Source organism: Salvelinus alpinus, chromosome 5 (genome assembly GCF_045679555.1).
Source record: "Salvelinus alpinus chromosome 5, SLU_Salpinus.1, whole genome shotgun sequence".
Taxonomy (NCBI): Eukaryota; Metazoa; Chordata; class Actinopteri; order Salmoniformes; family Salmonidae; genus Salvelinus; species Salvelinus alpinus.
In genome coordinates, this window is record NC_092090.1 from 60,926,520 (window position 1) to 60,949,956 (window position 23,437).

General features: G+C 44.7%; 1 protein-coding gene across 2 annotated transcripts in view; it reads left to right on the forward strand.

Moving 5' to 3' along the window:
* abca2 (ATP-binding cassette, sub-family A (ABC1), member 2) overlaps positions 1-23,437 on the forward strand; it is an 87,429-nt gene that overhangs the window by 45,099 nt on the left and 18,893 nt on the right. Inside the window, exons 3-24 of one of the 2 annotated variants that reach the window (XM_071402535.1) lie at positions 7,426-7,537; positions 8,859-9,028; positions 10,128-10,249; positions 10,986-11,099; positions 11,186-11,362; positions 11,498-11,719; positions 12,164-12,531; positions 12,878-13,037; positions 13,939-14,067; positions 14,336-14,503; positions 15,058-15,154; positions 15,452-15,625; positions 16,726-16,828; positions 17,889-18,003; positions 18,515-18,705; positions 19,390-19,540; positions 19,929-20,133; positions 20,304-20,489; positions 20,703-20,883; positions 21,303-21,515; positions 21,745-21,941; positions 23,092-23,265. In XM_071402535.1, the coding sequence (XP_071258636.1) occupies positions 7,426-7,537; positions 8,859-9,028; positions 10,128-10,249; positions 10,986-11,099; positions 11,186-11,362; positions 11,498-11,719; positions 12,164-12,531; positions 12,878-13,037; positions 13,939-14,067; positions 14,336-14,503; positions 15,058-15,154; positions 15,452-15,625; positions 16,726-16,828; positions 17,889-18,003; positions 18,515-18,705; positions 19,390-19,540; positions 19,929-20,133; positions 20,304-20,489; positions 20,703-20,883; positions 21,303-21,515; positions 21,745-21,941; positions 23,092-23,265 (3,729 nt within the window). The remainder of the gene's footprint in view (positions 1-7,425; positions 7,538-8,858; positions 9,029-10,127; positions 10,250-10,985; positions 11,100-11,185; positions 11,363-11,497; positions 11,720-12,163; positions 12,532-12,877; positions 13,038-13,938; positions 14,068-14,335; positions 14,504-15,057; positions 15,155-15,451; positions 15,626-16,725; positions 16,829-17,888; positions 18,004-18,514; positions 18,706-19,389; positions 19,541-19,928; positions 20,134-20,303; positions 20,490-20,702; positions 20,884-21,302; positions 21,516-21,744; positions 21,942-23,091; positions 23,266-23,437) is intronic. The other variant, XM_071402536.1, reaches the window with a different exon arrangement.

Here is a 23,437-nt window from a genome sequence, read left to right on the forward strand (position 1 = left end):
TAAAATCACCATTCGCCTCATGGTGAAATACCTGAGCAGTTTCCTTCCTCTCCAGCAACTGGGTTAGGAAGGGCACCTGTATCTTTGTAGTGACTGGCTGTATTGATACACCACCCAAAGTGTAATTAATAACTTCAACATGCTCAAAGGGATATTCAATATCAGATTTTTTTTACCCTTCTACGAATATGTGCCCTTCTTTGCGAGGCAATGGAAAACCTCCCTGGTCTTTGTGGTTGAATATGTGTTTCAAATTCACTGTTCAACTGAGGGAGCTTACCGATAGTTGTATGTGTGGGGCACAGAGATAAGGTAGTCATTCAAAAATCATTTTAAGCAATATTATTGTGCATGCAACTTATTATGAGACTTGTTAAGCACATTTTTACTCCTGAACTTATTTAGGCTTGCCATAACAAAGGGGTTGAATACTTATTGACTCAAGACATTTCAGCTTTTCATTTTGAATGAATTTGCTAAAATGTCAATAAACATAATTCCACTTTGAAATGATGGGGTATTGTGTGTAGGCCAGTGACACAAAATCTCAATGTAATCATTTTCAATTCAGGCTGTAACACAACACCATGTGAAAAAACTCAAGGGGTGTGAATACTTTCTGAAGGCACCGTATGTCTAATGTAAAATTGCACAGTATTGAACAGCTTCTTTACATGTTTTTTTAAAGTCAGTCAGAGTCTAATACCACACCCAGGTATTTATATTCAGACACAATATAGATTTATTTTCTGACTTAATAAAGATGTCAGAAAAGGTTCAATGCTTTTTCTTTAAACATTACTAGTTTAGAGAATAGAATTTGTTATTTAGGGAAAGGGAAAGGGAAAGGGGGATACCTAGTCAGTTGTCCAACTGAATGTATTCAACTGAAATGTGTCTTCCGCATTTAACCCAACCCGATTTACAGTATCAAATGCTTTTTGCAAAGCTCCTACCACTCCCACTTTGTCAAGTTTCAATTGAACCTTCCCCCAAAAAATAACAGTTTGCTGATTCAGTAGAATGATTATCTCCGAAGCCAAATTTCATCGGGTGTAAATGACAAATCACAAGTATTCAAGTGATCAATCAAATTACTCAGCAACTACCCTCTCTGCAGCCTTTGAAATAATTGGCAAAATTCTTATACACTGAGTATACCAAACATTAGAAACACCTTCCTAATATTGATCCTCCCTTGCCCTCAAAACAACCTCAATTCATTGGGACATAGACTCTACAAGGTGTCGAAAGCGTTCCACAGGGATGCTGGCCCACGTTGACTCCAATGCTTCTCACAGTTGTGTCAAGTTGGCTGGATGTCGTTGGGGTGGTGGACAATTCTTGATGCACACGGGAAACTGTTGAGCATGAAAAACCCAGCAACGTTGCAGTTCTTGACACAAACCGGTGCGCCTGGCACCTACTACCATACCCTGTTCAAAGGCACTTGAATCTTTAGTCCTGCCCACTCTGAATGGCACAAATACGCAATCCATGTTCCAATTGTCTCAAGACTTAAAAATCCTTCTTTAACTTGTCTCCTCCCCTTCATCTACTTTTAACAAGTGGCATCAATACGGGATCCTAGCTTTCACCTGGATTCACTTGGTCAGTCTGTCATGGAAAGAACAGGTGTTCTTTATGTTTTGTGTACTGAGTGTAGGTCCATAATTATTGACCAAAAAACAATCTCCAGACTTGAATATGGGGGTAACAACAACTGTCCAGGGCAGCAATGGATTTGGCAAGAGCACAAAGAGATCTGGGAGCAGGTTAATGCAGAAGAAGATGAGAGGAGGCCAGGATGCAGAGGGTTGAGGAGTGATGGTGGTTAGTGGTTGGTTAGTTACTGTGCGGTGGATGTGTGAGAATCTCCCATGCTTACCTCACTATTGCCTCCCAGTGGGGAAGGGGTCCACCAGTTCAAACACAACACATTAATCTAACCATACTTTCATTCACAGTCCCACTGTGGAGTTCTAGAAGAAAATGAACAGTGCTGTAGCCTACAATTCTCCGTAGATACACACGTAGATACAGACGCGTATTGGCCTAAATATAGAATGTATGCGTCTCAAATTGCACTGTATTCCCTATATAGTGCGCTACTGGTCAAAAGTAGTGCACTTTATAAGGGAATAGGGTACCATTTGAGACAGCCTACAATTTGCTAGTGAAGGGCTGGTTGCAAAGACACTACTGTCTAGTCGTGTTGTCATTCGTGGTACTGTTAGTCATGTTTAGTCATGTTAGTTTGTGCACTGTCATTGTCCACAGACATACACACCTGTTTTATTTACATGTTTTTTTCTCTCTTTTATTCTATGGCCCTCTACTCGTTCTCTCTTTATATCTCTCCCTCTCTCTCTCTGTCTTCTTTTTCTCTTCTCTACTCTCTATTGTCTCCTCCGCATGATGCATGTTCACTGCATGCTAGAGCAGTCTGTAAGTGTCGAATACGTCTTTATTACTGTGGCTGTGACTGACTCATTCATGAAAATCTCATCTATGGTTATATTTACCTTGACTCTGACTCGGGTCTCCTAATATATGTGTGTGTGTGTGTGGTAGCCTGGCGTTTAAGAGCGTTGGGCCAGTAATCGAAAGGTCGCTGGTTCGAATCTCTGAGCCGACGAGGTGAAAAATCTGTCAGTGTGCTCCTGAGCAGGGCACTTAACCCTAATTGCTTCTTTAAGTTCCTCCGGATAACCATGTCTGTTAAAGAACTTCAATGTCAAATATTTTAAAAAATGTGTGTGTATGCCTCCCCTCCTGGTCTCTGTGTTGTCAGCACCGTAGTTCCCTTTATAGTGCACTAGTTTTGACCAGGACAGTGCATTGTATAGGGAATAGGGTGCCATTTGGGACGTATTCTCAGTGACTGGGGTGGGATCTGTCTACAATGTCATATCCAGCCAACAGATCCTATTTCACACATCTGACTAATACTAAAGAGCTTTGTGCCCAGGTTAGCGCTGTAAGGAACACACTGGCACCCTGCCACATATATACACACACACACACACACACACACACACACACACACACACACACACACACACACACACACACACACACACACACACACACACACACACACACACACACACACACACACACACACATACACACACGCGGGCGCACAACCACCGGCTCAAATGTGTATGTGTAGGGATGTGTAGGGAGCAAATACAAAATGCTATCTGTGACTGCACTTACACGGTCATGATCACAAATAAAGTCACGGGGCTGTCTGTGTGGATTTGAAGGTGAATGTTGTCTGTGTGTGTGAGTATGTGGGAATCAGTATGGGTGCCTGTGTCTATGTTTCTGTGTTTCTGTGATAACCAGTTACTGGTAGCAACATATAATACATCATGTATACATCACATACCTGTACCATAATTCTGTCTGGAACTAGATCTAACTGACTGACACTGGATCTACCTTTCCGCTGGTTAACTGATCTACTAAACCATTGACCTTTGATGATCTTGCGTCCTTTTATCCTGAGCTCAGTGTGTGAAGGGGGACCAGATGTCCGGTCTGAACTGGGTTGTAAATGTGGAAGATAGGACTGTTTGCGTCCCAAATGGTACCCGATTTCGTATTTAGTGCACTACTTTTGAACAGAGCACTATTAGCCCTGGTCAAAAATAGTGAACTACATAGGGAATAGGATAACATTAAAAAAAAAATATAATAATCATCACACAGTTTACAGCAGGCATAAAAGGTGCAGCGAAATACTTGTCTGCTAGCTCCCTCAATAATGCAGAACAATAATCTATATCAATAAAAACAAGACAAAAAGTATAAAATACTGTAGCAAGTAATAAAAGAGCTAGTATGCTTAGTAATAATAAACAGTATTTACTGATATAAAGTTGGCAGTGTCTTGGTCGCGCAGTATAATAAATTATATATAATAGAACAGCAGCATTGACTGTGTGTGTGTGTGTGTGTGTGTGTGTGTGTGTGTGTGTGTGTGTGTGTGTGTGTGTGTGTGTGTGTGTGTGTGTGTGTGTGTGTGTGTGTGTGTGTGTGTGTGTGTGTGTGTGTGTGTGTGTGTGTGTGTGGGTGCGCGTGCCTGCCTGCCTGCCTGCGTGCGTATGTGTCAAATCAAACTTTATTTATTAGTCACATGCTTTGTAAACAACAGGTGTGGACTAGCAGTGAAATGCTTACGGGCCCTTCCCAACAAGGCAGAGAGAAAGAAAATAGAGAAATAATACCTATTAATAAATACACAATGAGTAACAATAACTTGGCTATATATACGGGGTACCAGTACAGAGTCGATGTGCAAGGGTGCGAGGTAATTGAGGTGGATATGTACATATAACTAGGAATAAAGTGACTAGGCAACAGGGTAGATAAAACAGTAGCAGCAGCACATGGGGGATGAGTCAATATGATAAGGTAGTCAGTCGATGTGAATGGGGGTGTGCTCGGGCCTCCTTACAGCACAGTACAATGCATACACGTTTTGTAAGTGTAGGTCTTTGAAATCCCTGTGGGAATTGAACCCACAACCTTGGGTTCTGCTTGTGTTCTGCTCTTACCAACGAAGCAACACAGGACTTCAATTCCAGCTATGCAGTTATCAAGGAACATTCCTTCAACATTCTCAGAAACAGAACTTTTTTGACAGGCATGTTCTGTGTTCTAACGTCTTTATAGTCTACTGTGCCATGACACAGGGTTAGTAGTGCCTGGAAGGAGAGGTGCCACGGTCCATGTGTGTGTTGCGCCTTCGAGGTTGCGCCTTCTTCACCGTGGTAGTAGTACGGTTGGTCCATGTCAGGTCCCCTGTGATGTGCACACTTAGTAACTTGACGCTTTTGACTCTCTCCACTGCGTCCCCGTCGATGACAATAGGGGCATGCCCCCCCCCCCCTCTTTTCTTGTAGTCCACAATCAGCTCCTTGGTTTTGCTGACGTTGAGGGAGAGCCTGATCTCCTGCCAGACCTCTAACCTACTCCCTGGCAGAGTGGTGCCAGGAAAACATGTGGGATGTACCGACTGCCATCACTAGAGAGTCTGTCCCTGTAACACTTAACATGACAGATATTACTCAGCAGCTCTGAATACTAATTGCCCTTCGGGAACAGATCTGAGATCAGTTCACCCTCTCCGAACCTTACATTAACCATCAGAGGTGGGAAACCCAAAACAAACTGACCTTAGACCAGTGTCTCTAGCTTGCTGCTTCATCCTAGACCATCACGAGAAGTGCTCACATAAGGACTCCTTCATCTGGAATTGGCTCAGAAGTGGGTATTTCCAATTTTTATAGGTTATTCAATGAGACAGTAATAGCACCAGAGTAAGTGTCAGCAGTTTAGCATCCGGTTGTATTAGGATAAAAGCAACGTTGGTGAGATGGATAGATTTTTATAATCACAGGGGGTAATTCATTTTTATACCCAAGTCTTATGTGAACAAAAAAGCTGCAAAATATCATTGCACGTTAAGAACAATCAGACTAAAACTACATTAACATCAGAACACTAGTTGATCCATTTAATCATTTAAAGACCAAGATCACAAACAGCTTTTAGTAATATCCTTTATAGGTAGCGCTCTACATTGCCAATCAAGGCAACCGTTATATCAAAACAATACATTCTCAAAGTGGCCTATTTGTGAATAGCTAGGATATGCATCGTTAGGATGCTTTTTGTTTTATCCGAAGGGATGCATGACAGTGTAATAGGAGGGATGAATGGATGTATCATTGAAGAGAATAGAGAGTGTTGTTGCCAGGGGGATGGATGGAGCTGCTGAGAGAGAAAGGTTAAGAAAAACTCTCCACGGTAGTCATGGAAACACGGACCATTCCATTGTACAGTATTATTTTATTTAACATTTATTTTGATCAGGGAGTCATACTGAGACATGGTCTCTTTTACAGATGAGCCCTGAATTAGGGGAGGGTTTGGCCGGCAGGGATGTCCTTGTCCCATCGCGCTCTAGCGACTCCTGTGGCAGGCCGGGTGCAGTGCACGCTGACACGGTCGCCAGGTGTATGGTGTTTCCTCCAACACATTGATGTGGCTGGCTTCATTGTGTCAAGAAGCAGTGCAGCTTGGTCGGGTCGTGTTTCGGAGGACACATGGCTCTCGACCTTCGCCTCTCCCGAGTCCGTACGGGAGTTGCAGCGATGAGACAAGACTGTAACTACCCATTGGATACCAAGTTGGGGAGAAAAAGGGGTAAAAGTAAAAAACAAAAAATCGAAAAGAAAAGTATCAATCTATGTGACATCAAAGATGGCCGACCAACTTTCTGGTAGAGAATGCAGTAATGAGTACTAAAACTGTTGCCCGTAATAAAGCACAGTGCGCTATGATAAACAGTATCTACAGTAGCTAACGGCTTTAATGAAGTTGCAGCTGTGTTCATATCGAAGATGTCACCATAGTCTAGAACTGTTAGGAACGTCGACTGAATAATCTGGTTTCTACTATTTAGCGAGAGGCATGACCTATTTCTATAGAAGAAACTCATTTTCATTCTTAGCTTTTTAACTAACTCATCAATATGCTTTTTAAAAGACAGCCTTTCGTCTATCCAGATGCACAGATACTGTATTTGTAAGTAGGGACACTATCAATATGAACACCATCCAAAGTACATATGCTTAAATTAAGTTATTTTTATGCACTCCAGAGAACACCATGTATTTAGTTTTACCTGCATTCAATACTAATTTCAGATTTTAATTTCAATAAAGTTTTTCTTTAGTACAATGAAGGCAGACAATAGCGTACACAACAGTATCATTGGCATACAAGTGCAGGTAAAACATTTTTTACAGACATCAATATTGTTAATGTAAACAGTAAAAAGTACAGGACCCAGAATCGACCCCTGCGGGACACCTTTCATTATGTCCAGACCTTGTTAGTATGGACCTAGTTTTTTTGCAGGCTTGGTGAAAGCGTGTCCAGCAGTCACCATTTATGAGTGGTTTAGGAACAAAAGCAGCATTTTGTTGAGACAGAATGATGACATTATGTCCAAGAATTCAGCCCTGACATCTTGGTCCCGCTCCTCTCTGGCTACTGACTGTGTGTTATCTGTGATCTGTTTTTTTTTTCTTTCTTTCTAACTTCCTCTCTCTTTTTCTCTTTACTCATTTGACATACTTTTTGGGGTTTGGTCTTTACATTCAAACCCTCCAACCTCCTCCCAACCAATCCTTTAATCCTCTCCCTTCTCTCTCTTCCTTGCTTTTCCTGTGAATCATATCTCTTTGTCCTGCCTATCTTTGTCCTGACTATCTGTGTCCTGCCTATCTCTCCCTGCCCTTCTTTATCCCTGTCCTCTCTCTCTATTCTCTATTCTCTATTCCCTACCTACCACCTGCCCCCCCCCCCCCCCGTCCTTCCCTGGTGTACATCCTGTATGTCCAGCCTTCTACAGCGCAGCTCCCCTCACCTCAGCAGGCATCATTCCCATCATGCAGTCTCTCTGTCCCGACGGCCAGAGGGACGAGTTTGGCTTCCTACAGTACAAGAACTCAACGTGAGTCAAACAGTCCCAGCTTTCTCTCTCTCTCTCTCTCTCTCTCTCTCTCTCTCTCTCTCTCTCTCTCTCTCTCTCTCTCTCTACCTCCCCCTTTTGTTTCTCTCCTCTTTATGACAGGCAGCTAATAGTTTAAATCAAATCAAATCAAATCAAATTTTATTAGTCACATACACATGGTTAGCAGATGTTAATGCGAGTGTAGCGAAATGCTTGTGCCACTAAGTGCCACTAAGCACTAATGTGCTAACAGTGTTAATGTCCATAACACTTAACAGTAGGATTGGATGGTGGTCATTACCTGCAATTGTATGCATGTGATTGATTAATCTCCGTCTGCTTAGTTTTTTGATTTGTCGGCCTCTCCTAATGGGAGGGGGCTGTCATTGTGTCTTTACCTAGAACTAGACCCCACACCTCTCTCAATACTCTCTCTTTTCTCTTTTCTCTCTCATCTGTCTGCTCTCTCTCTCTCTCTCTCTCTCTCTCTCTCTCTCTCTCTCTCTCTCTCTCTCTCTCTCTCTCTCTCTCTCTCTCTACCTCCCCCTTTTGTTTCTCTCCTCTTTATGACAGGCAGCTAATAGTTTAAATCAAATCAAATCAAATCAAATTTTATTAGTCACATACACATGGTTAGCAGATGTTAATGCGAGTGTAGCGAAATGCTTGTGCCACTAAGTGCCACTAAGCACTAATGTGCTAACAGTGTTAATGTCCATAACACTTAACAGTAGGATTGGATGGTGGTCATTACCTGCAATTGTATGCATGTGATTGATTAATCTCCGTCTGCTTAGTTTTTTGATTTGTCGGCCTCTCCTAATGGGAGGGGGCTGTCATTGTGTCTTTACCTAGAACTAGACCCCACACCTCTCTCAATACTCTCTCTTTTCTCTTTTCTCTCTCATCTGTCTGCTCTCTCTCTCTCTCTCTCTCTCTCTCTCTCTCTCTCTCTCTCTCTCTCTCTCTCTCTCTCTCTCTCTCTCTCTCTCTCTCTCTCTCTCTCTCTCTCTCTCTCTCTCTCTCTCTCTCTCTCTCTCTCTCTCTCTCCCATCTGTCATCTCCCTCTCTCTCATCTGTCCTCCCTCTCTCTCTCATCTGTCCTCTCTCTCTCTCTCTCTCATCTGTCTGCTCTCTCTCTCTCTCATCTGTCTGCTCTCTCTCTCTCTCTCTCTCTCTCTTCTCTCTCTCTCTCTCTCTCTCTCTCACACACACTCTCTCTTCTCTCTCTCTCTCTCTTTGTCCCTTCCTTTCACTCCCTCCACTCTCTTTCCACCTTTCTTTCCCTCACTCTCCTCTATTTCACCCCCCCCTCCCCCAGTGTCACCCAGTTGTTGGAGCGGATCCGTGAGGTGGTGTTACAGAACCACCTCTTCACAGCAGACAGGCCAGGACTGGGCCAGGAGCTGGAGTCCCTACAGCAACACCTGGAGAGCCTCAGCACATCTGCAGGGCCCTACCCACTGGACAACAATTTCAACACCAGCCAAGGTGTGTGTGTCACATTTATTTTTCAAAGGTTATGACAGTTATTTTATTTTCATGATGGCCCATAACCGTTGGTTACACGGTTACACGGTTATACAGCCCTATGTGTGTGTGTGTGTGTGTGTGTGTGTCTGTGTTACAGTGAACCTGTACCTCTCTAAACTACCTCTGCTCTCAATATTGAGGACACCAGCTGTAGACAGATTTGGAAGACAAGCAATTTAACCTTTCAAATCAAAGGTTTGTGTTTGTCCTTTCAGGGCACGGAAATCAATAAGCTTGAGGAATTCTAGCAAGAAACAAGTGCTCCCTCTGGATAGTGATTTCCTGCAGTGTGTGTGCGTGCCACACCCAAGTGATACACATGCACAAAAAAGTTTCAGTAGGACAAAGACCTTTGGGTTGAAACGTTACACAATAAACTGCAGGAGCATTCATCCGTTTGCAGTGTTGGGGAGTAGTGAACTACATGTAGTTTAACTAGGAATTTAACTAGGTTTTGCAGTAGCTTGGTAGTAGTAGGTAGTGTTTTCAGTAGTTAATTACTTTTTTTGCCATGTAGTGGTGTAGCTAACTACTGGAACTACACACTACTCTTTTTGGGTGAAGTAGGCAATCATTTCCTTTCTTTTTCATCATCCGACCCGCCTAATTCTCACTTGAAACATAGTTTTTGTGTCGAATAGGCTAAATTACACATTCTGTTAGCATATGACCCCAAAGTGATCTGCCTTGAAATGTGTAGTCTATGACATTTCAGATGTACATATGAAATTTTTTCAAAAAGTAGCTTGGATGTACTGAACTTCTTTTTCAAAGTAACTTTAGTTAAGTCAATTAAATTTTTCTTACGGGTAGCTTTAGTGTAGCTTAACTTCTTCCAGTGTGAAGTAATTGGTAGCTTGGCAAACTACATTTTCAGAGTAGCTTCCACAACACTGTCAGTTTGTGGGTATCTATCTTAATTCCATTCGTTTATTTTTGTACCCGGCACCTACAAGTTATTGGATGTACGTACACTGCGATTTCTATTGGATAAGCACTTCCTGGAAGTCTTCATGTGTATTATCTGTGGTTGTGCTGTGTGATTCTTGCCCTGCAGGGTTCACAGTAGCCAGTGTGTTGAAGAACCAGTCAGTGTTCCATCAGTTCCTGGTCAGGAATCTGTCACTCCCCAATGACACCGCCAGCCTGCTGCTCTCCACTCCTGTCAACCTCAAAGAGGTCTGTGATCCTGACAGACAGACAGACAGACAGACAGACAGACAGACAGACAGACAGACAGACAGACAGACAGACAGACAGACAGACAGACAGACAGACAGACAGACAGACAGACAGACAGACAGACAGACCCACCCACCCACCCACCCACCCACCCACCCACCAACCCAACCACCCTCCATACCTAGTCCTCATCTGCCCCCTGGGGACTGTTTTAGTTATGGGGTAATGCAGAGTTTACATTCAAATGTTGTGACATGACTGATGAACAAGGAAGTAAGAAACAATGTTAGTATAGACTGCCAAATCTGAAATATTGGGTATATTTACATTTAGATAACACAATTTTGACATCTAAATTTGAATATACACCCGTTTGCCAAGATTACAGATTTGGCAAAGACGTATTGTCATTGAGGAATGACATTGAATCATACAGTATCAATATATGGCTCGGTGCCTCCCAACTTTCCGTTTCCCTCCATCTCTGTCCCAGTTAATTGTCTAGGCCTGGCATCAGGTCCTCATCTTTATCTTCTCCAGTCAGTCACTTTCTGTCTGCCCCTCCTTGTTTCTCTTCATTATCCTGTCTTTCTGACAGCTTTCCCTATGCGAACAAACACTGACGTCCTGTCTGCCACCTGTGTGTGTTTGCGTGTGTGTGCACGTGCGTGTGTGTGTTTATCCTCCTGTTCTCTGAGTGTGTGGGTCCTCTCTTTCACTTGCTGAACTGCAGGTATTCAACCTGATCTTTGGCCTGTACCCCAGAACTGGAGGGGGGAGTAGTCACAGTTCTGGAAGGGAAAAGGAGACCACACACACCCCTGCAGAGAAGATCCTTCAACTGGAGGTAGGCTACTAATGGGAAATATTGAATTGAATTGATCTGAGTCGGTGTATTAGCTCAGCAGTAATCCCCTCCTATCGTCCCCTCAGGAGAAGCTGCTGGGAGTCATGCAAAGTCTGGATGGTGGACTGATCCACAAAGCTTTACGAGACCCAACCAAAGCAGCCCATCGGCAGGCCCTACTCAAACTCATGTCCCAGGCTTTAGGCCTAGCAGGAGGAGGGGCAGGCCAGAGATATGACCCTCAAGGACTGAAGGAGGTGGAGGTGCACTGCCTATCTTATCTATCCTCCTCTATCTGAATCATCCTCCTTTTCTTTCCTCCTTCCTCCTGTAATTGATACCATACATGATGATGATGATGCTGATGATGGTGAATTCTATTGAATGTGCTGTCAAAGGGTGTTCTCCTGACTGGTGCCATGTTGGAAATGCTTACCTGTGGAGAGGATGGGCCTAGTGAGCTGAGCAAGATCCTATTGGTTCCTGAGAAGCAGCAGTCCCTGCTCCAGGCCTATCACAGCGCAGCATGTGGTGGTGGGGCGGGACCAAGGACTGCGCGCTTTGGAGAGATGAGCCAGGAGCTCCGAGAGCAGATAGACACACAGAGCCTCATTGACAAGGTACATTAGAGACAATCGCTTCATCCAAAATGGCACCCTATTCCCTATTCAGTGCTGTAATTTTGACCAGGGCCCATAAAAAAAGTAGTGCACTATATAGGAAATAGGGTGCCATTTGGGATACACTCAATGGCTGCTTTGAACTGAGAATCCCTGTGGTGAGGTGCGTTTCCCTCATCAAACACACATAAATAAATACTGTGGATTTTGTATTTGGAATGGCTGACATTCTATGGCTCCTCAGTATCTATCTCAGTAACTATCTCAGTTCCCTATCTATCTCAGTATATACTACTGTATCTCAGTATCTATCGCTAATACTGTCATTATTCTCTCTCCCTTTGATTCTTCTCCACATCTGTCTCTCTCTTTCTCTTCCTCTCGCTCTCTCATACTCTCCCCCTTTCTTCTGTCTCTCCACACCTTTCGGCCTTCTCTCTCCAGCTGCGTCTGGAGCAAGCCAACTCCTCGGCCCCTCTGTCCCAGTCCCACCTGGGTGCTCTGCTGAAGGACTTGGCTGACGTGGAGAGGCTCCTCAGGGATGTAGACCTGCTGTCAGGCCTGGCTCGCCTGCTCCCCAAGGGCGCCTGTGCCGGCCACGCCCCCTCTGGGGCTCCAGCCAACACCACCACTTCCTGGTCCCTCAACGCCACCACCTGGGGGCCCAACACCACCGAGAACACCTGGGAGGAGGGCGGAGAGGAGGGGAGAGGACGAGAGAAAGAGAATGTGAAAGAAGAGAACCCTCACTCGTTTTCCACCTTTGTGCAGCTGTGGGCAGGGCTGCAGCCTATTCTGTGTGGGAACAACAGGTTTGTGTCTATGTAATAGGATCATTTCTATGCCATTGTTCTTTAACTGCAGATCCAATTGCCTGAGTGCTAGTCTGTTTATGCTATCATGCCAATTCCCTGTCACCCATGGAGTTGCTTGTGCACAAACAGATCTAGGACCAGGCTAGAGGTCTACAGGGTGTGCAGGCTTATGTCCCAGCCATATAATAACACACCTAATTCAACTAATCAAGGGCTTGATGCTTTAAATTGATAAAATGCATCAGGAGTGTAGAACTGGGCTGGTGCCAGAGTAGAGAACACCTATGCCTGTACACCTATGCCGTAAAGGCTGAAGTTGTTGATCCCTGTCTACTGTCTCCAGAATCATTGAGCCAGAGGCTTTAAAGCAAGGGAATATGAGCTCTCTGGGCTTTACCAGTAAAGAGCAGCGCAATCTGGGCTTACTAGTGCATCTGATGACTACAAATCCCAAGATCCTCTACTCTCCCATCGGCTCACAGGTGGACAAAGTCATTCAGAAGGCAAGTACATGACCATGTTCTTTCAAGCTCTGTCATCTGTATCGTTATTGTGGATGTACTGTAGCATGTACACAGTGACTTGTACCTATACAGTGTACTGTAATAGAGTTATTCAGATGTCATTAGGCTACAGAGCTATGCACACTGCTGCCCAGGCATTGTCTATATTCATTTGATAAAGTACGAGGAAAACTGGTGCTTACGTACACAAGATGTGATCTATTTCCAAATGCCAAGACTAAACCCAGGATAGCCAGTGTTCCAGGTTTTTCTTTCATTTAATACGGCCTAGCTGTTGTCAGACATTTTGAGAATCACAGTGTATTGAGAAAATGTTGGTAATTCACTAGGAGCCCCATGGTCATTTGTATCCCAGCCTTACACATTAATCATGTTCTGTACATCGGTTAAGGGCAAGATGTGTAGGAAGTCAATGCGTTGCTAGATGAATCATGCTATCCTCAGTCCCCGGAGGTCTCGCTATACCACAACATATGCAGAACTGGCAATTGATTCTCTGTTTCTCTGTACATCCCACTAGTTACCACCGGCTTGTTATTGGCAGATGGTCTATAGCTAGATTTGTTATCTTAGCAAGAGGACTGGAGGAGGGAGGGATTTTAAGAAATGAACAAAACTAGAGAGGGAGGGAGAGAGGCAGAAAGTAGAGGGAAGGGCCACAGAAAGGACTCAACAGAAAAGGACAGTTGAAAGGACGTGGATAGAGTAACGAGACGTTCATGGGACTGGGATAGCTCTGCTTCAGGATGTGGCTTGCTGACACTGAGCACCAGCAAGCTGCCTCAGCACCAGCAAGCTGCACGTAACAACCATGGACCAGAGCTAGGCCTGGGATAGCTTCTTCTGCGTCGGTGACCCGTGACTCTGCTTCTGTGTGAAGGCCAATGAGACATTTTCGTTTGTGGGGAACGTGACTCACTACGCCCGGGTGTGGCTCAACATCTCTGCCCAGCTCAGGACTTATCTGGAGGAGGGCAAGCTGCACCACCACCTGGCCTGGATGCAGCAGGTAACACACAGCTTTTACCTCTCTTCATATCCAGTAACAGACACTATTCACCTCACCTCATAAGGTAATATTGTCTGATAAATGGCATAAGATTTAACTGGCAATCTTGAAAAAATGTATTGTCCCCCACACCGTATATTAATACAGTCCATATCTTGCCTGATAAGCCCATATGTACACTGTAACATAAACACATACACGCTACCGGACAATACGCCCATGGATATGCCTACCTGTGCATTAACTCCTTATGTATTCCTCTTCCTAGTTGACCTCTGACCTACGTGGTCACCCGGAACTGCTGAATGGGACAGACAGTGATCTGCTGCGTGGGTTGCTGGAGGGCAACTACACCCTGCCCAACACCTCCACCCTGCTGGAGCAGCTGGACACCATTGACAACGCCGCCTGTGGCTGGACACACTTCATGTCCAAGGTCAGTATGAAAGAAACACACAAACACACACACAAAAAAAATCACAGAGGAATAGTAAATCTAGTAGAAGTAGTCCTGGTTGGAAAGAACGCTCAAGGTCACTATCCATTACATGAGAGCTTTATAAGATTCTGGTGTACGGGCAGGAAGAACTGTAGACATGGGCGTTCTGATTCAGACTGACACAGGAAGAGCAGTGGAACCTGAGTACTGTATATTGATCCGAACACAGACAGCAGGCGTGCAGTAATATGAGCACTGATAATCAGCTCTGGACAAGGATGCAAAGCTCCATCCAATAGTCCCAGGATTCATCCCATATGGCACCCTATTCCCTATATAGTGCACTACTTTTGACCAGAGCCCAGGACAGGGACTATTATTACCGATGTTGCCGATATAGACGTTTCTTGTGCTCTTGGGGGTTGGCGCTGCACTGTGGCTGCCATCTGGTTGGGATCAAGACGGAAAACAATTTTCCATTGACTGCAAGGAAAATGGATCAATGAAGTATTCTTATTTTTTTCTTATTCTTCTTCTTCTTCTTGTTCCAGGTCAGTGTGGATATCTTCAAGGGTTTTCCGGATGAGGACAGCATCGTCAACTACACACTGAACCAAGCTTACCATGATAACATCTCAGTGTTTGCCAGTGAGTCCACGAACCACTGCAGTGGGCAGACTACTTGATTTAATCATAAGCAAGGATATGACAACTTTACTGTCCATTACATGATCACAAAATGGAAATGTGTCTCTGGCACTCGATTAGGCTTTACAGTAAAACACAGATCGTGGCTAACGGCCAGGCCCAGGTGGCCAGATGGATTTTACGGAAAGGGCAGTGGCTATGGCATGCAGCTAGCCTCCGATCGGAAATAGGTTTCATATTGTGAGGAAATAATGTCAAAGACATAGTGTACATAATGTCCCCTTCCCTCTCATCCAGGTGTGATATTCCAGACCAACCTAGATGGCTCCCTGCCTCCTCATGTCCTCTATAAGATCAGACAGAACTCCAGCTTCACAGAGAAAACCAACGAGATCCGCCGGGCCTACTGGCGCCCAGGGCCCAACACGGGGGGAAAGTTCTACTTCCTCTACGGCTTTGTGTGGATCCAGGGTACGTGACCAGAATCCTCCATGTTGTCTACTGAAATGTTGTCAATTCTAGCCAACTCTAGCCAACTCTAGCCAAGTTTAGCCAACTCTAGCCACATTTAGCCAACTCTAGCTAACTTTAGCCAACTGTAGCTAACTTTAGCCAACTGTAGCTAACTTTAAACAACTCTAGCCAACTCTAGCCAACTTTAGCCAACTTTAGCCAACTCTAGACAATTCTATCTAACTCTAGACAACTTTAGACAACTCTAGACAACTCTAGCCATTATCATCAGCATCACAGCCACAAAGGCATTAAACGGATTCTTCTCGATTTTGGCAATGAGGCACTTTATCTATTTCCCCAGAGTCAGATGAACTCGTGGATAACTTTTTTATGTATGCGTCCAGTATGAAGGAAGTTAAAGGTAGTTTCACGAGCCAATGCTAACTAGTGTTAGCACAATGACAGGAAGTCTATGGATATCTGCTAGCATGCCAAAATCACAAAGTATCCCTTTAACCAAAGCAGAATAGATTGGCACCTGGGCTATTTCAAATGAATTAATATGAAGAAAACTGTTGGCTCTAATTAGTGTTTTATACATAATTAGAATGCTGGTATGACATTTCCTAACGTTGTTGTGTCGTTGGTATGTTTCTCATTCCCCTTGCTTAGTAGTGAAGAAGACGTCTCAAAACTCAAAGCTGTACTTGTTTCAGCGTTATCTGCCGAAGGCAAAACTATAAATAGGCTATACTGTACATAGACTATAAATCAACTAACAAAATCAGGTTCACGGAGGACACAATTGTTATGTCAAACAATTGTTTTGCTGGTGTTTTATTAAGATAAGGGTTTATTGGGGTAAACTGCTTACCCTAGTGATCTTGAGGTGGGCACACCTGTGTGGGTACCAACACCAAGCTGCAGATCCAGCACATTCTCCGTATGTTTTGGGGAAAACTTGATGGGCCCTGTCATCTCTGCTGTGTGTGTGTGTGTGTGTGTGTGTGTGTGTGTGTGTGTGTGTGTGTGTGTGTGTGTGTGTGTGTGTGTGTGTGTGTGTGTGTGTGTGTGTGTGTGTGTGTGTGTGTGTGTGTGTGTGCGTGTGTCCTCAGATATGATGGAGAGAGCCATCATTAACACGTTTGTGGGCCATGACGTGGTGGAGCCTGGCAACTATGTTCAGATGTTCCCTTACCCCTGCTACACAAGAGACGAGTAAGACTTGGAACTCTCTCAATATACCTCTCCTCTACTCACATTGGGTTTTTCTTATAGTTGCTCTGCCCTGGGACTGTGGCCAAAATAACCATTCATTCTGGCACTATTTCTGAGGTAATCAAATGACATTGGCCCGGCACATTTAGATAGATAGACAGATAGATAGATGGATGGATGGATGGATGGACGGACGGATAGATAGATAGATGGATAGATAGTACAGAACATTATAAGTGAAAGACTGAAGTACATTTAAAATGTAAAACATAGCCTACATATTAGTACATACAGTACACACAATATCTAGGTCTAATACATAGTACAGTGCAAATTACAATACAAGATATATAAAATGCGTGTGTCTCTTCACAGTCCCCTTTTATCCGTTTTTTAAAACTGTTTTTTATTGCTAGCTTGAGTTACTTGGGGTGGCAGAGAGTTCCATGTAGTCATGGCTCTATTTAATACTGTGCGTTTCCCAGCCTCGGTTCTGGACCTAGGGACTGTGAAGAGACCTCTGGTTGCATGTCTTGTGTTGTACCGATGAGTGTCCAAACTGTCTGCCAACTGCTTGAACAGACAGTTCAGTACCTTCAACACATCAATACCTCGCACAAAGACCATTAGTGATGCAGTCAATCTCTCCTCAACCTTGAGCCAGGAGAGATTGACATACGTGTTCCTGACACTTACCCTCCCGTGTACGTCTAAATGCAATACGTGCTGCTTTGTTCTGGACCAAATGCAATTGACCTATGTCCTTCTTTGCCCACACATGACCACATAGCTGGGCAGTAGTCCAGGTGCGACAAAACTAGGGCCTGTAGGACCTGTCTGGTCGACTGAGATGTCAAGAAGGCAGAGCAACGCCCTATCATGGAAGGACCTCTTCTCATTTTAGCAACCATTGAGTTTTGACCGTGAACGCTTGCTACCAAGGGTTACACTCAGCAGTTTAGTCTCCTCAACTTGCTCGACTGCCAAATGATTCAATAACAGATCTAAATGAGGTTTAGCATTGAGCGAGTGATTTCTCCTGTCTGTCGTTGGTCCATAGCTTCCTGTTTGTGATCGAGCACATGATGCCTCTGTGCATGGTGATCTCCTGGGTCTACTCTGTAGCCATGATGATCCAACACATTGTGGCGGAGAAGGAGCACCGGCTCAAAGAGGTGAGACTGCCTGCAGCCGCCTGCTCACCCGTCTACACTAGGCTCTCCGTGTGTGTTCCAAATGGCAACCCCTTTGTAGTACAATACTTTTGACCAGACCTCTAGTCAAAATTGGTACACTATATAGGGAAAAGGGTGCTATTTAGAATGCATCTCCTATCCAATGTCTGTCTGTCTGTGACATTGAAGCAGCAACACTAAAGCCATCTACTCTCTGCCTTTGTTCGGCATCCAATAGCAAGATGATGTCACTCGTATTTATTGCCTCTCTACTGCCCCCTGCTGGAGAAATGTGGATTTCAATTAAATGTTTTTCCAAGTTGAATTCCTATGATAATATTGTATGAGTTTTTTTTTTTTTTTTTTCATATTCAGAATATTTTGTTTCATATCTGGGGAGGGGGTGGGGGTTGAGGTCACATTCACATCCATATGAGTGACTGTAAGAGTGTAAATAAGAGGAATAACCTCTTCTGGAAAGTAACCTGTATCCTCCCTGCCTGGCCTGTAGGTGATGAAGATGATGGGCCTGAACAACGCGGTCCACTGGGTGGCCTGGTTCATCACTGGCTTTGTCCAGTTGTCCATCTCAGTGACGGCCCTGACGGCCATCCTGAAGTACGGTCGGGTGCTCCTCCACAGCGACATCTTCATCATCTGGCTCTTCCTCTCCATCTACGCCATCGCCACCATTATGTTCTGGTAATGGCACTACTGCGGCTCTGACGTTCGTCTAGTAAAAAGCACGAGTTGACACACAGCCAAAATAGTAGGAGAAGTGCAGACGAACATAATATTACACTATGAAGAAAGTTGCACACTGCTCTTTCAACCATTAAATCATTGGGAGCATATGTGCAGCTTTCAACTTTTGTCCCAGATAGAAGTTGCCATGGCCTTAGGCACAGATATAGTAGGATCAGTTTACCTTCCTGAAATCTTCACCGTTATCGGAGGGGAAATGTGAAACTAACAGTGTCTAGGGGCATCTGCAACTTCTGCTTTGACTGGTTTCCCTCTCTCTGTTGTTGCAATCCTCGCTGAAAGCTGTGATATCAAAGCAGCAGTGACGTCACACACATTCAGGGTGTTAGAGATGAATCTAATGAATCACTCACCATGAGTCACTATGATATTTAACGGTTGATTTGATAAAAGTTCAATCCCAGCCCCCATACCCGCAGGAGGCCTTTTGCCTTTTGGTAGGCCGTCATTGTAAATAAGAATTTGTTCTTAACTGGCTTGCCTAGTTAAATAGGTTAAATTAAATAAATAAATAAATAAAAATACATCTCCATTGGGCGAAAGTGTTTAGAAACAAGATTAGTAAATGTTAACAGTATTTCTCTCCTTTCTCTCTGTCTGTGTCCTGTCTGTGTATGTCAGTTTCCTGGTGTCAGTGATCTACTCCAAGGCCAAGCTGGCGTCAGCGTGTGGTGGGATAATCTACTTCCTCAGCTATGTCCCATACATGTACGTGGCCATCAGGGAGGAGGTGGCCCATGACAAGATCACGGCCTTCGAGAAGTGTATCGCTGTAAGATCTGGCCTTTGTTCTCCTCCCTGTCTGACTCTCTCCCTATGCTTTATTCATGACAGGGAATTGTTTTGTTAGTCATAAACTGTGCCCATGTCTAGACTGTCTGGATATATTTAATGAGAGAAACATGACCCCAAGCTCATGGCTAGATTTAGTTATTTGTCTCTTTCACTGAGTCAAATGGCCTGTTTCTGAGTGTCAAAGGTGTATCAAAATTTATCAAAATGTCAAGCAAAGTAGTTGAAAGTCAGGAAGAAACCAGACTTCAAAATTCTATTCTATTCTCTGACAATACCAGTCTGAATCAGTCAGCCCTTGAAAGACATTGATCTTCATACATTTTAACAGGTCCATTGTCCTTATTCCCATGTTCTCCTCTCTCCAGTCTCTTATGTCGACCACAGCGTTCGGACTGGGCTCTAAGTACTTTGCCCTGTACGAGGTGGCTGGGGTCGGTATCCAGTGGCGCACCATCAACCAGTCACCTGTAGAGGGCGATGACTTCAACCTTGGCCTGTCCATGATGATGCTCATCATCGATGCTAGTGTGTATGGAGTACTCACCTGGTACATAGAGGCTGTGCACCCAGGTAAACAGTCAACATCCAATATGGATTTCCATTTTTCAAGTGTTTGGCTGCTAACTTAAATCCCTCCCTTTTGTGTCCCTGTTTTGTCACTGACTGTCTGAATATGTTTATGGAAGCAACTGGGCTGGATCACAAATGGGGTTTTTCACCCATTCTCTCCTGTCCTCCAGGGATGTATGGGCTGCCTCGGCCGTGGTACTTCCCCCTGCAGAAGTCCTACTGGCTGGGCAGTGGGCGTGTGGAGACATGGGAGTGTCCTTGGGGGGGAGGGGCCAGGCTGAGTGTCATGGAGGAGGACCAGGCGTGTGCCATGGAACACCGGCGATCTGGTAGGGCCAAGCCTGACCTTGGACTTGGTTAGTGGATAGTTAGTAGAAATATTGTTGATAGGTAGTTGAACATCTACTCAACATCTATAAAGCATTGATTTGGGACTATCCAAATTAGATGTTACCAAAAAATCTCATCTCAAAATAAGGTTCTTCCCTGGTTCTGTAATAGACAGCAGCTTTATCCTCTCTCTCCCTCTCTCTCTCTTTCTCTCGCTCGCCGGCTCTCTCTCCCTCCAGAGGAGATGCGTGGTATCGAAGAGGAGCCCAGCCACCTGCCTCTGGTGGTTTGTATAGACAAGCTGACCAAGGTCTACAAGATGGGCAATAAGCTGGCCCTCAACAAGCTGAGCCTCAACCTCCACGAGAACCAGGTGGTGTCCTTCCTGGGACACAACGGAGCCGGCAAGACCACCACCATGTGAGAGAGAGAAATGTGTGTGTGCCCACGTGTGTGTCAGAGGGTCCCCAGTCGTTTGTGTTGTGTTGACGTGTGGATTTACAGAGAGACACGGGGAGATGTGTGTTGTATGTTTTGGTAAGAATTTGTTTGAAGGGCTATTCATCATCTGCTTATAAACCATATTGTAGATGAACTATTTGTAAACAATTGTCATGCAATGATAAGTTATAAACAGGCCATGCATAATGTTGGCTATAACATCACCATAACGTTCCCGTCATCTTTCCTTGACGTTCCCATATGATTCCCATAACATCACCGTAATGTCCACAAAATGGCCTTCAAATACAGTATAACCTATGTTTTACGTGTCCATTTCTGCCCTCTCTAACTAACCCTGTCACTAACTACCATTGGTTCTCTACTACGATCCCCAGGTCTATTCTTACAGGCCTGTTCCCGCCCACCTCTGGCTCAGCCACCATCTACGGCCATGACATCCGTACTGACATGGAGCGTATCAGGCAGAACCTGGGCATGTGTCCCCAGCACAATGTGCTCTTTGACAAGCTCAGCGTGGAGGAGCACCTGTGGTTCTACTCCAAACTCAAAGGCATGGCCGAGGAAGACATCCGCAAGGAGATGGACAAGTACGTCACATCCCATTTGGATGGTTTAACCAAGTCAAAGACCCTAAGGTGGAAATTAAACTATCAACATGGCATTAGATTAGGATCTCACCTCTTCAAATTGAAGGGTGTCGATAGTATATAAGTACAGGTGACTGCCATTAAAGGATATGTATAGTTTGGAAACAAATTATACCCATCCACAGCCCAAAATAATGTAAATGACCATGAGTTGTGTGTATGTTGTCAGGATGATAGACGATCTAGAGTTGAATAATAAGCGTCATAGCCTGGTGCAGACTCTGTCTGGGGGAATGAAGAGGAAGCTGTCCGTGGCCATAGCGTTTGTGGGCGGCTCCCGGGCCGTCATCCTGGATGAGCCTACGGCGGGGGTGGACCCCTACGCACGCAGAGCCATCTGGGACCTCATCCTCAAGTATAAACAGGGTGAGACATGATGCGTCAAACTCACACACTAACCCTCGCACACTAACAACAGGTGATACATTATGCGTCAAACTCACACACTAACCCTCGCACACTAACACTCACAACAGGTGAGACATGGGTCAACCACACTAAGATTGTGTCTCAAATGGCACCCTGTTCCCTATAGAGTGCACTGGTTTGTCACCCTGTTCCCTATAGAGTGCACTGGTTTGTCACCCTGTTCCCTATAGAGTGCACTGGTTTGTCACCCTGTTCCCTATAGAGTGCACTGGTTTGTCACCCTGTTCCCTATTGAGTGCACTGGTTTGTCACCCTGTTCCCTATAGAGTGCACTGGTTTGTCACCCTGTTCCCTATAGAGTGCACTGGTTTGTCACCCTGTTCCCTATAGAGTGCACTGGTTTGTCACCCTGTTCCCTATTGAGTGCACTGGTTTGTCACCCTGTTCCCTATATAGTGCACTGGTTTGTCACCCTGTTCCCTATAGAGTGCACTGGTTTGTCACCCTGTTCCCTATTGAGTGCACTGGTTTGTCACCCTGTTCCCTATAGAGTGCACTGGTTTGTCACCCTCTTCCCTTTGATGTACACTGAGTGTACAAAACATTAGGAACACCAGCTCTTTCCATGACAGAGACTTACCAGGTGAAAGCTATAATCCCTTATTGATGTCACTTGTTAAATCCACTTCAATCAGTGTAGATGAAGGGGAGGAGACAGGTTAAAGAAGGATTTTTAAGCCTTGAGACAATTGTGACATACTGTAGATTGTGTATGTGTGCCATTCAGAGGGTGAATGGGCGAGACAAAATATTGAAGTGCTTTTGAACTGGGTATGTTAGTAGGTGCCAAAGTCAAGAACTGCAAAGTTGCTGGGGTTTTCACGCTCAACAGTTTCCCGTGTGTATCAAGAATGGTTCACCACCCAAAGGACATCCAGCCAACTTGACACAACTGTGGAACCATTGGAGTCAACATGGGCCAGCATCTCTGTGGAACGCTTTCGACAACTTGTAGAGTATGTACAAGTACATGCCCCGACGACATGAGGCTGTTCTGAGGGCAACACCTTCAATATTAGGAAGGTGTTGCTAATGTTTTGTGCACTCAGTGTATATTGAAAGAGAAACGTTTCAACTGTGTTTCTAGGTCGCACCATCCTGCTGTCCACCCACCACATGGATGAGGCTGACCTGTTAGGAGACCGCATAGCCATCATCTCCCATGGGAAACTCAAGTGCTGCGGCTCTCCACTCTTTCTCAAGAGCACCTACGGAGACGGCTACAAACTCACCCTGGTCAAGAAACAGAGTGAGAGCGGAGGTGAGTCTTTTTATATGTGTATGTGTGTGTTTCTCTTTTTCATTTCGTCACAAGCTGTCTCAGTTTATTATCAATGACAGCCTTCCTCTGTCCCTCACTTTTAGAATATGATGGATTTGTTCTCTTTCAGTGGAGGCTGTTGAGGGGAGGACGGCTCATAATAATGGCCGGA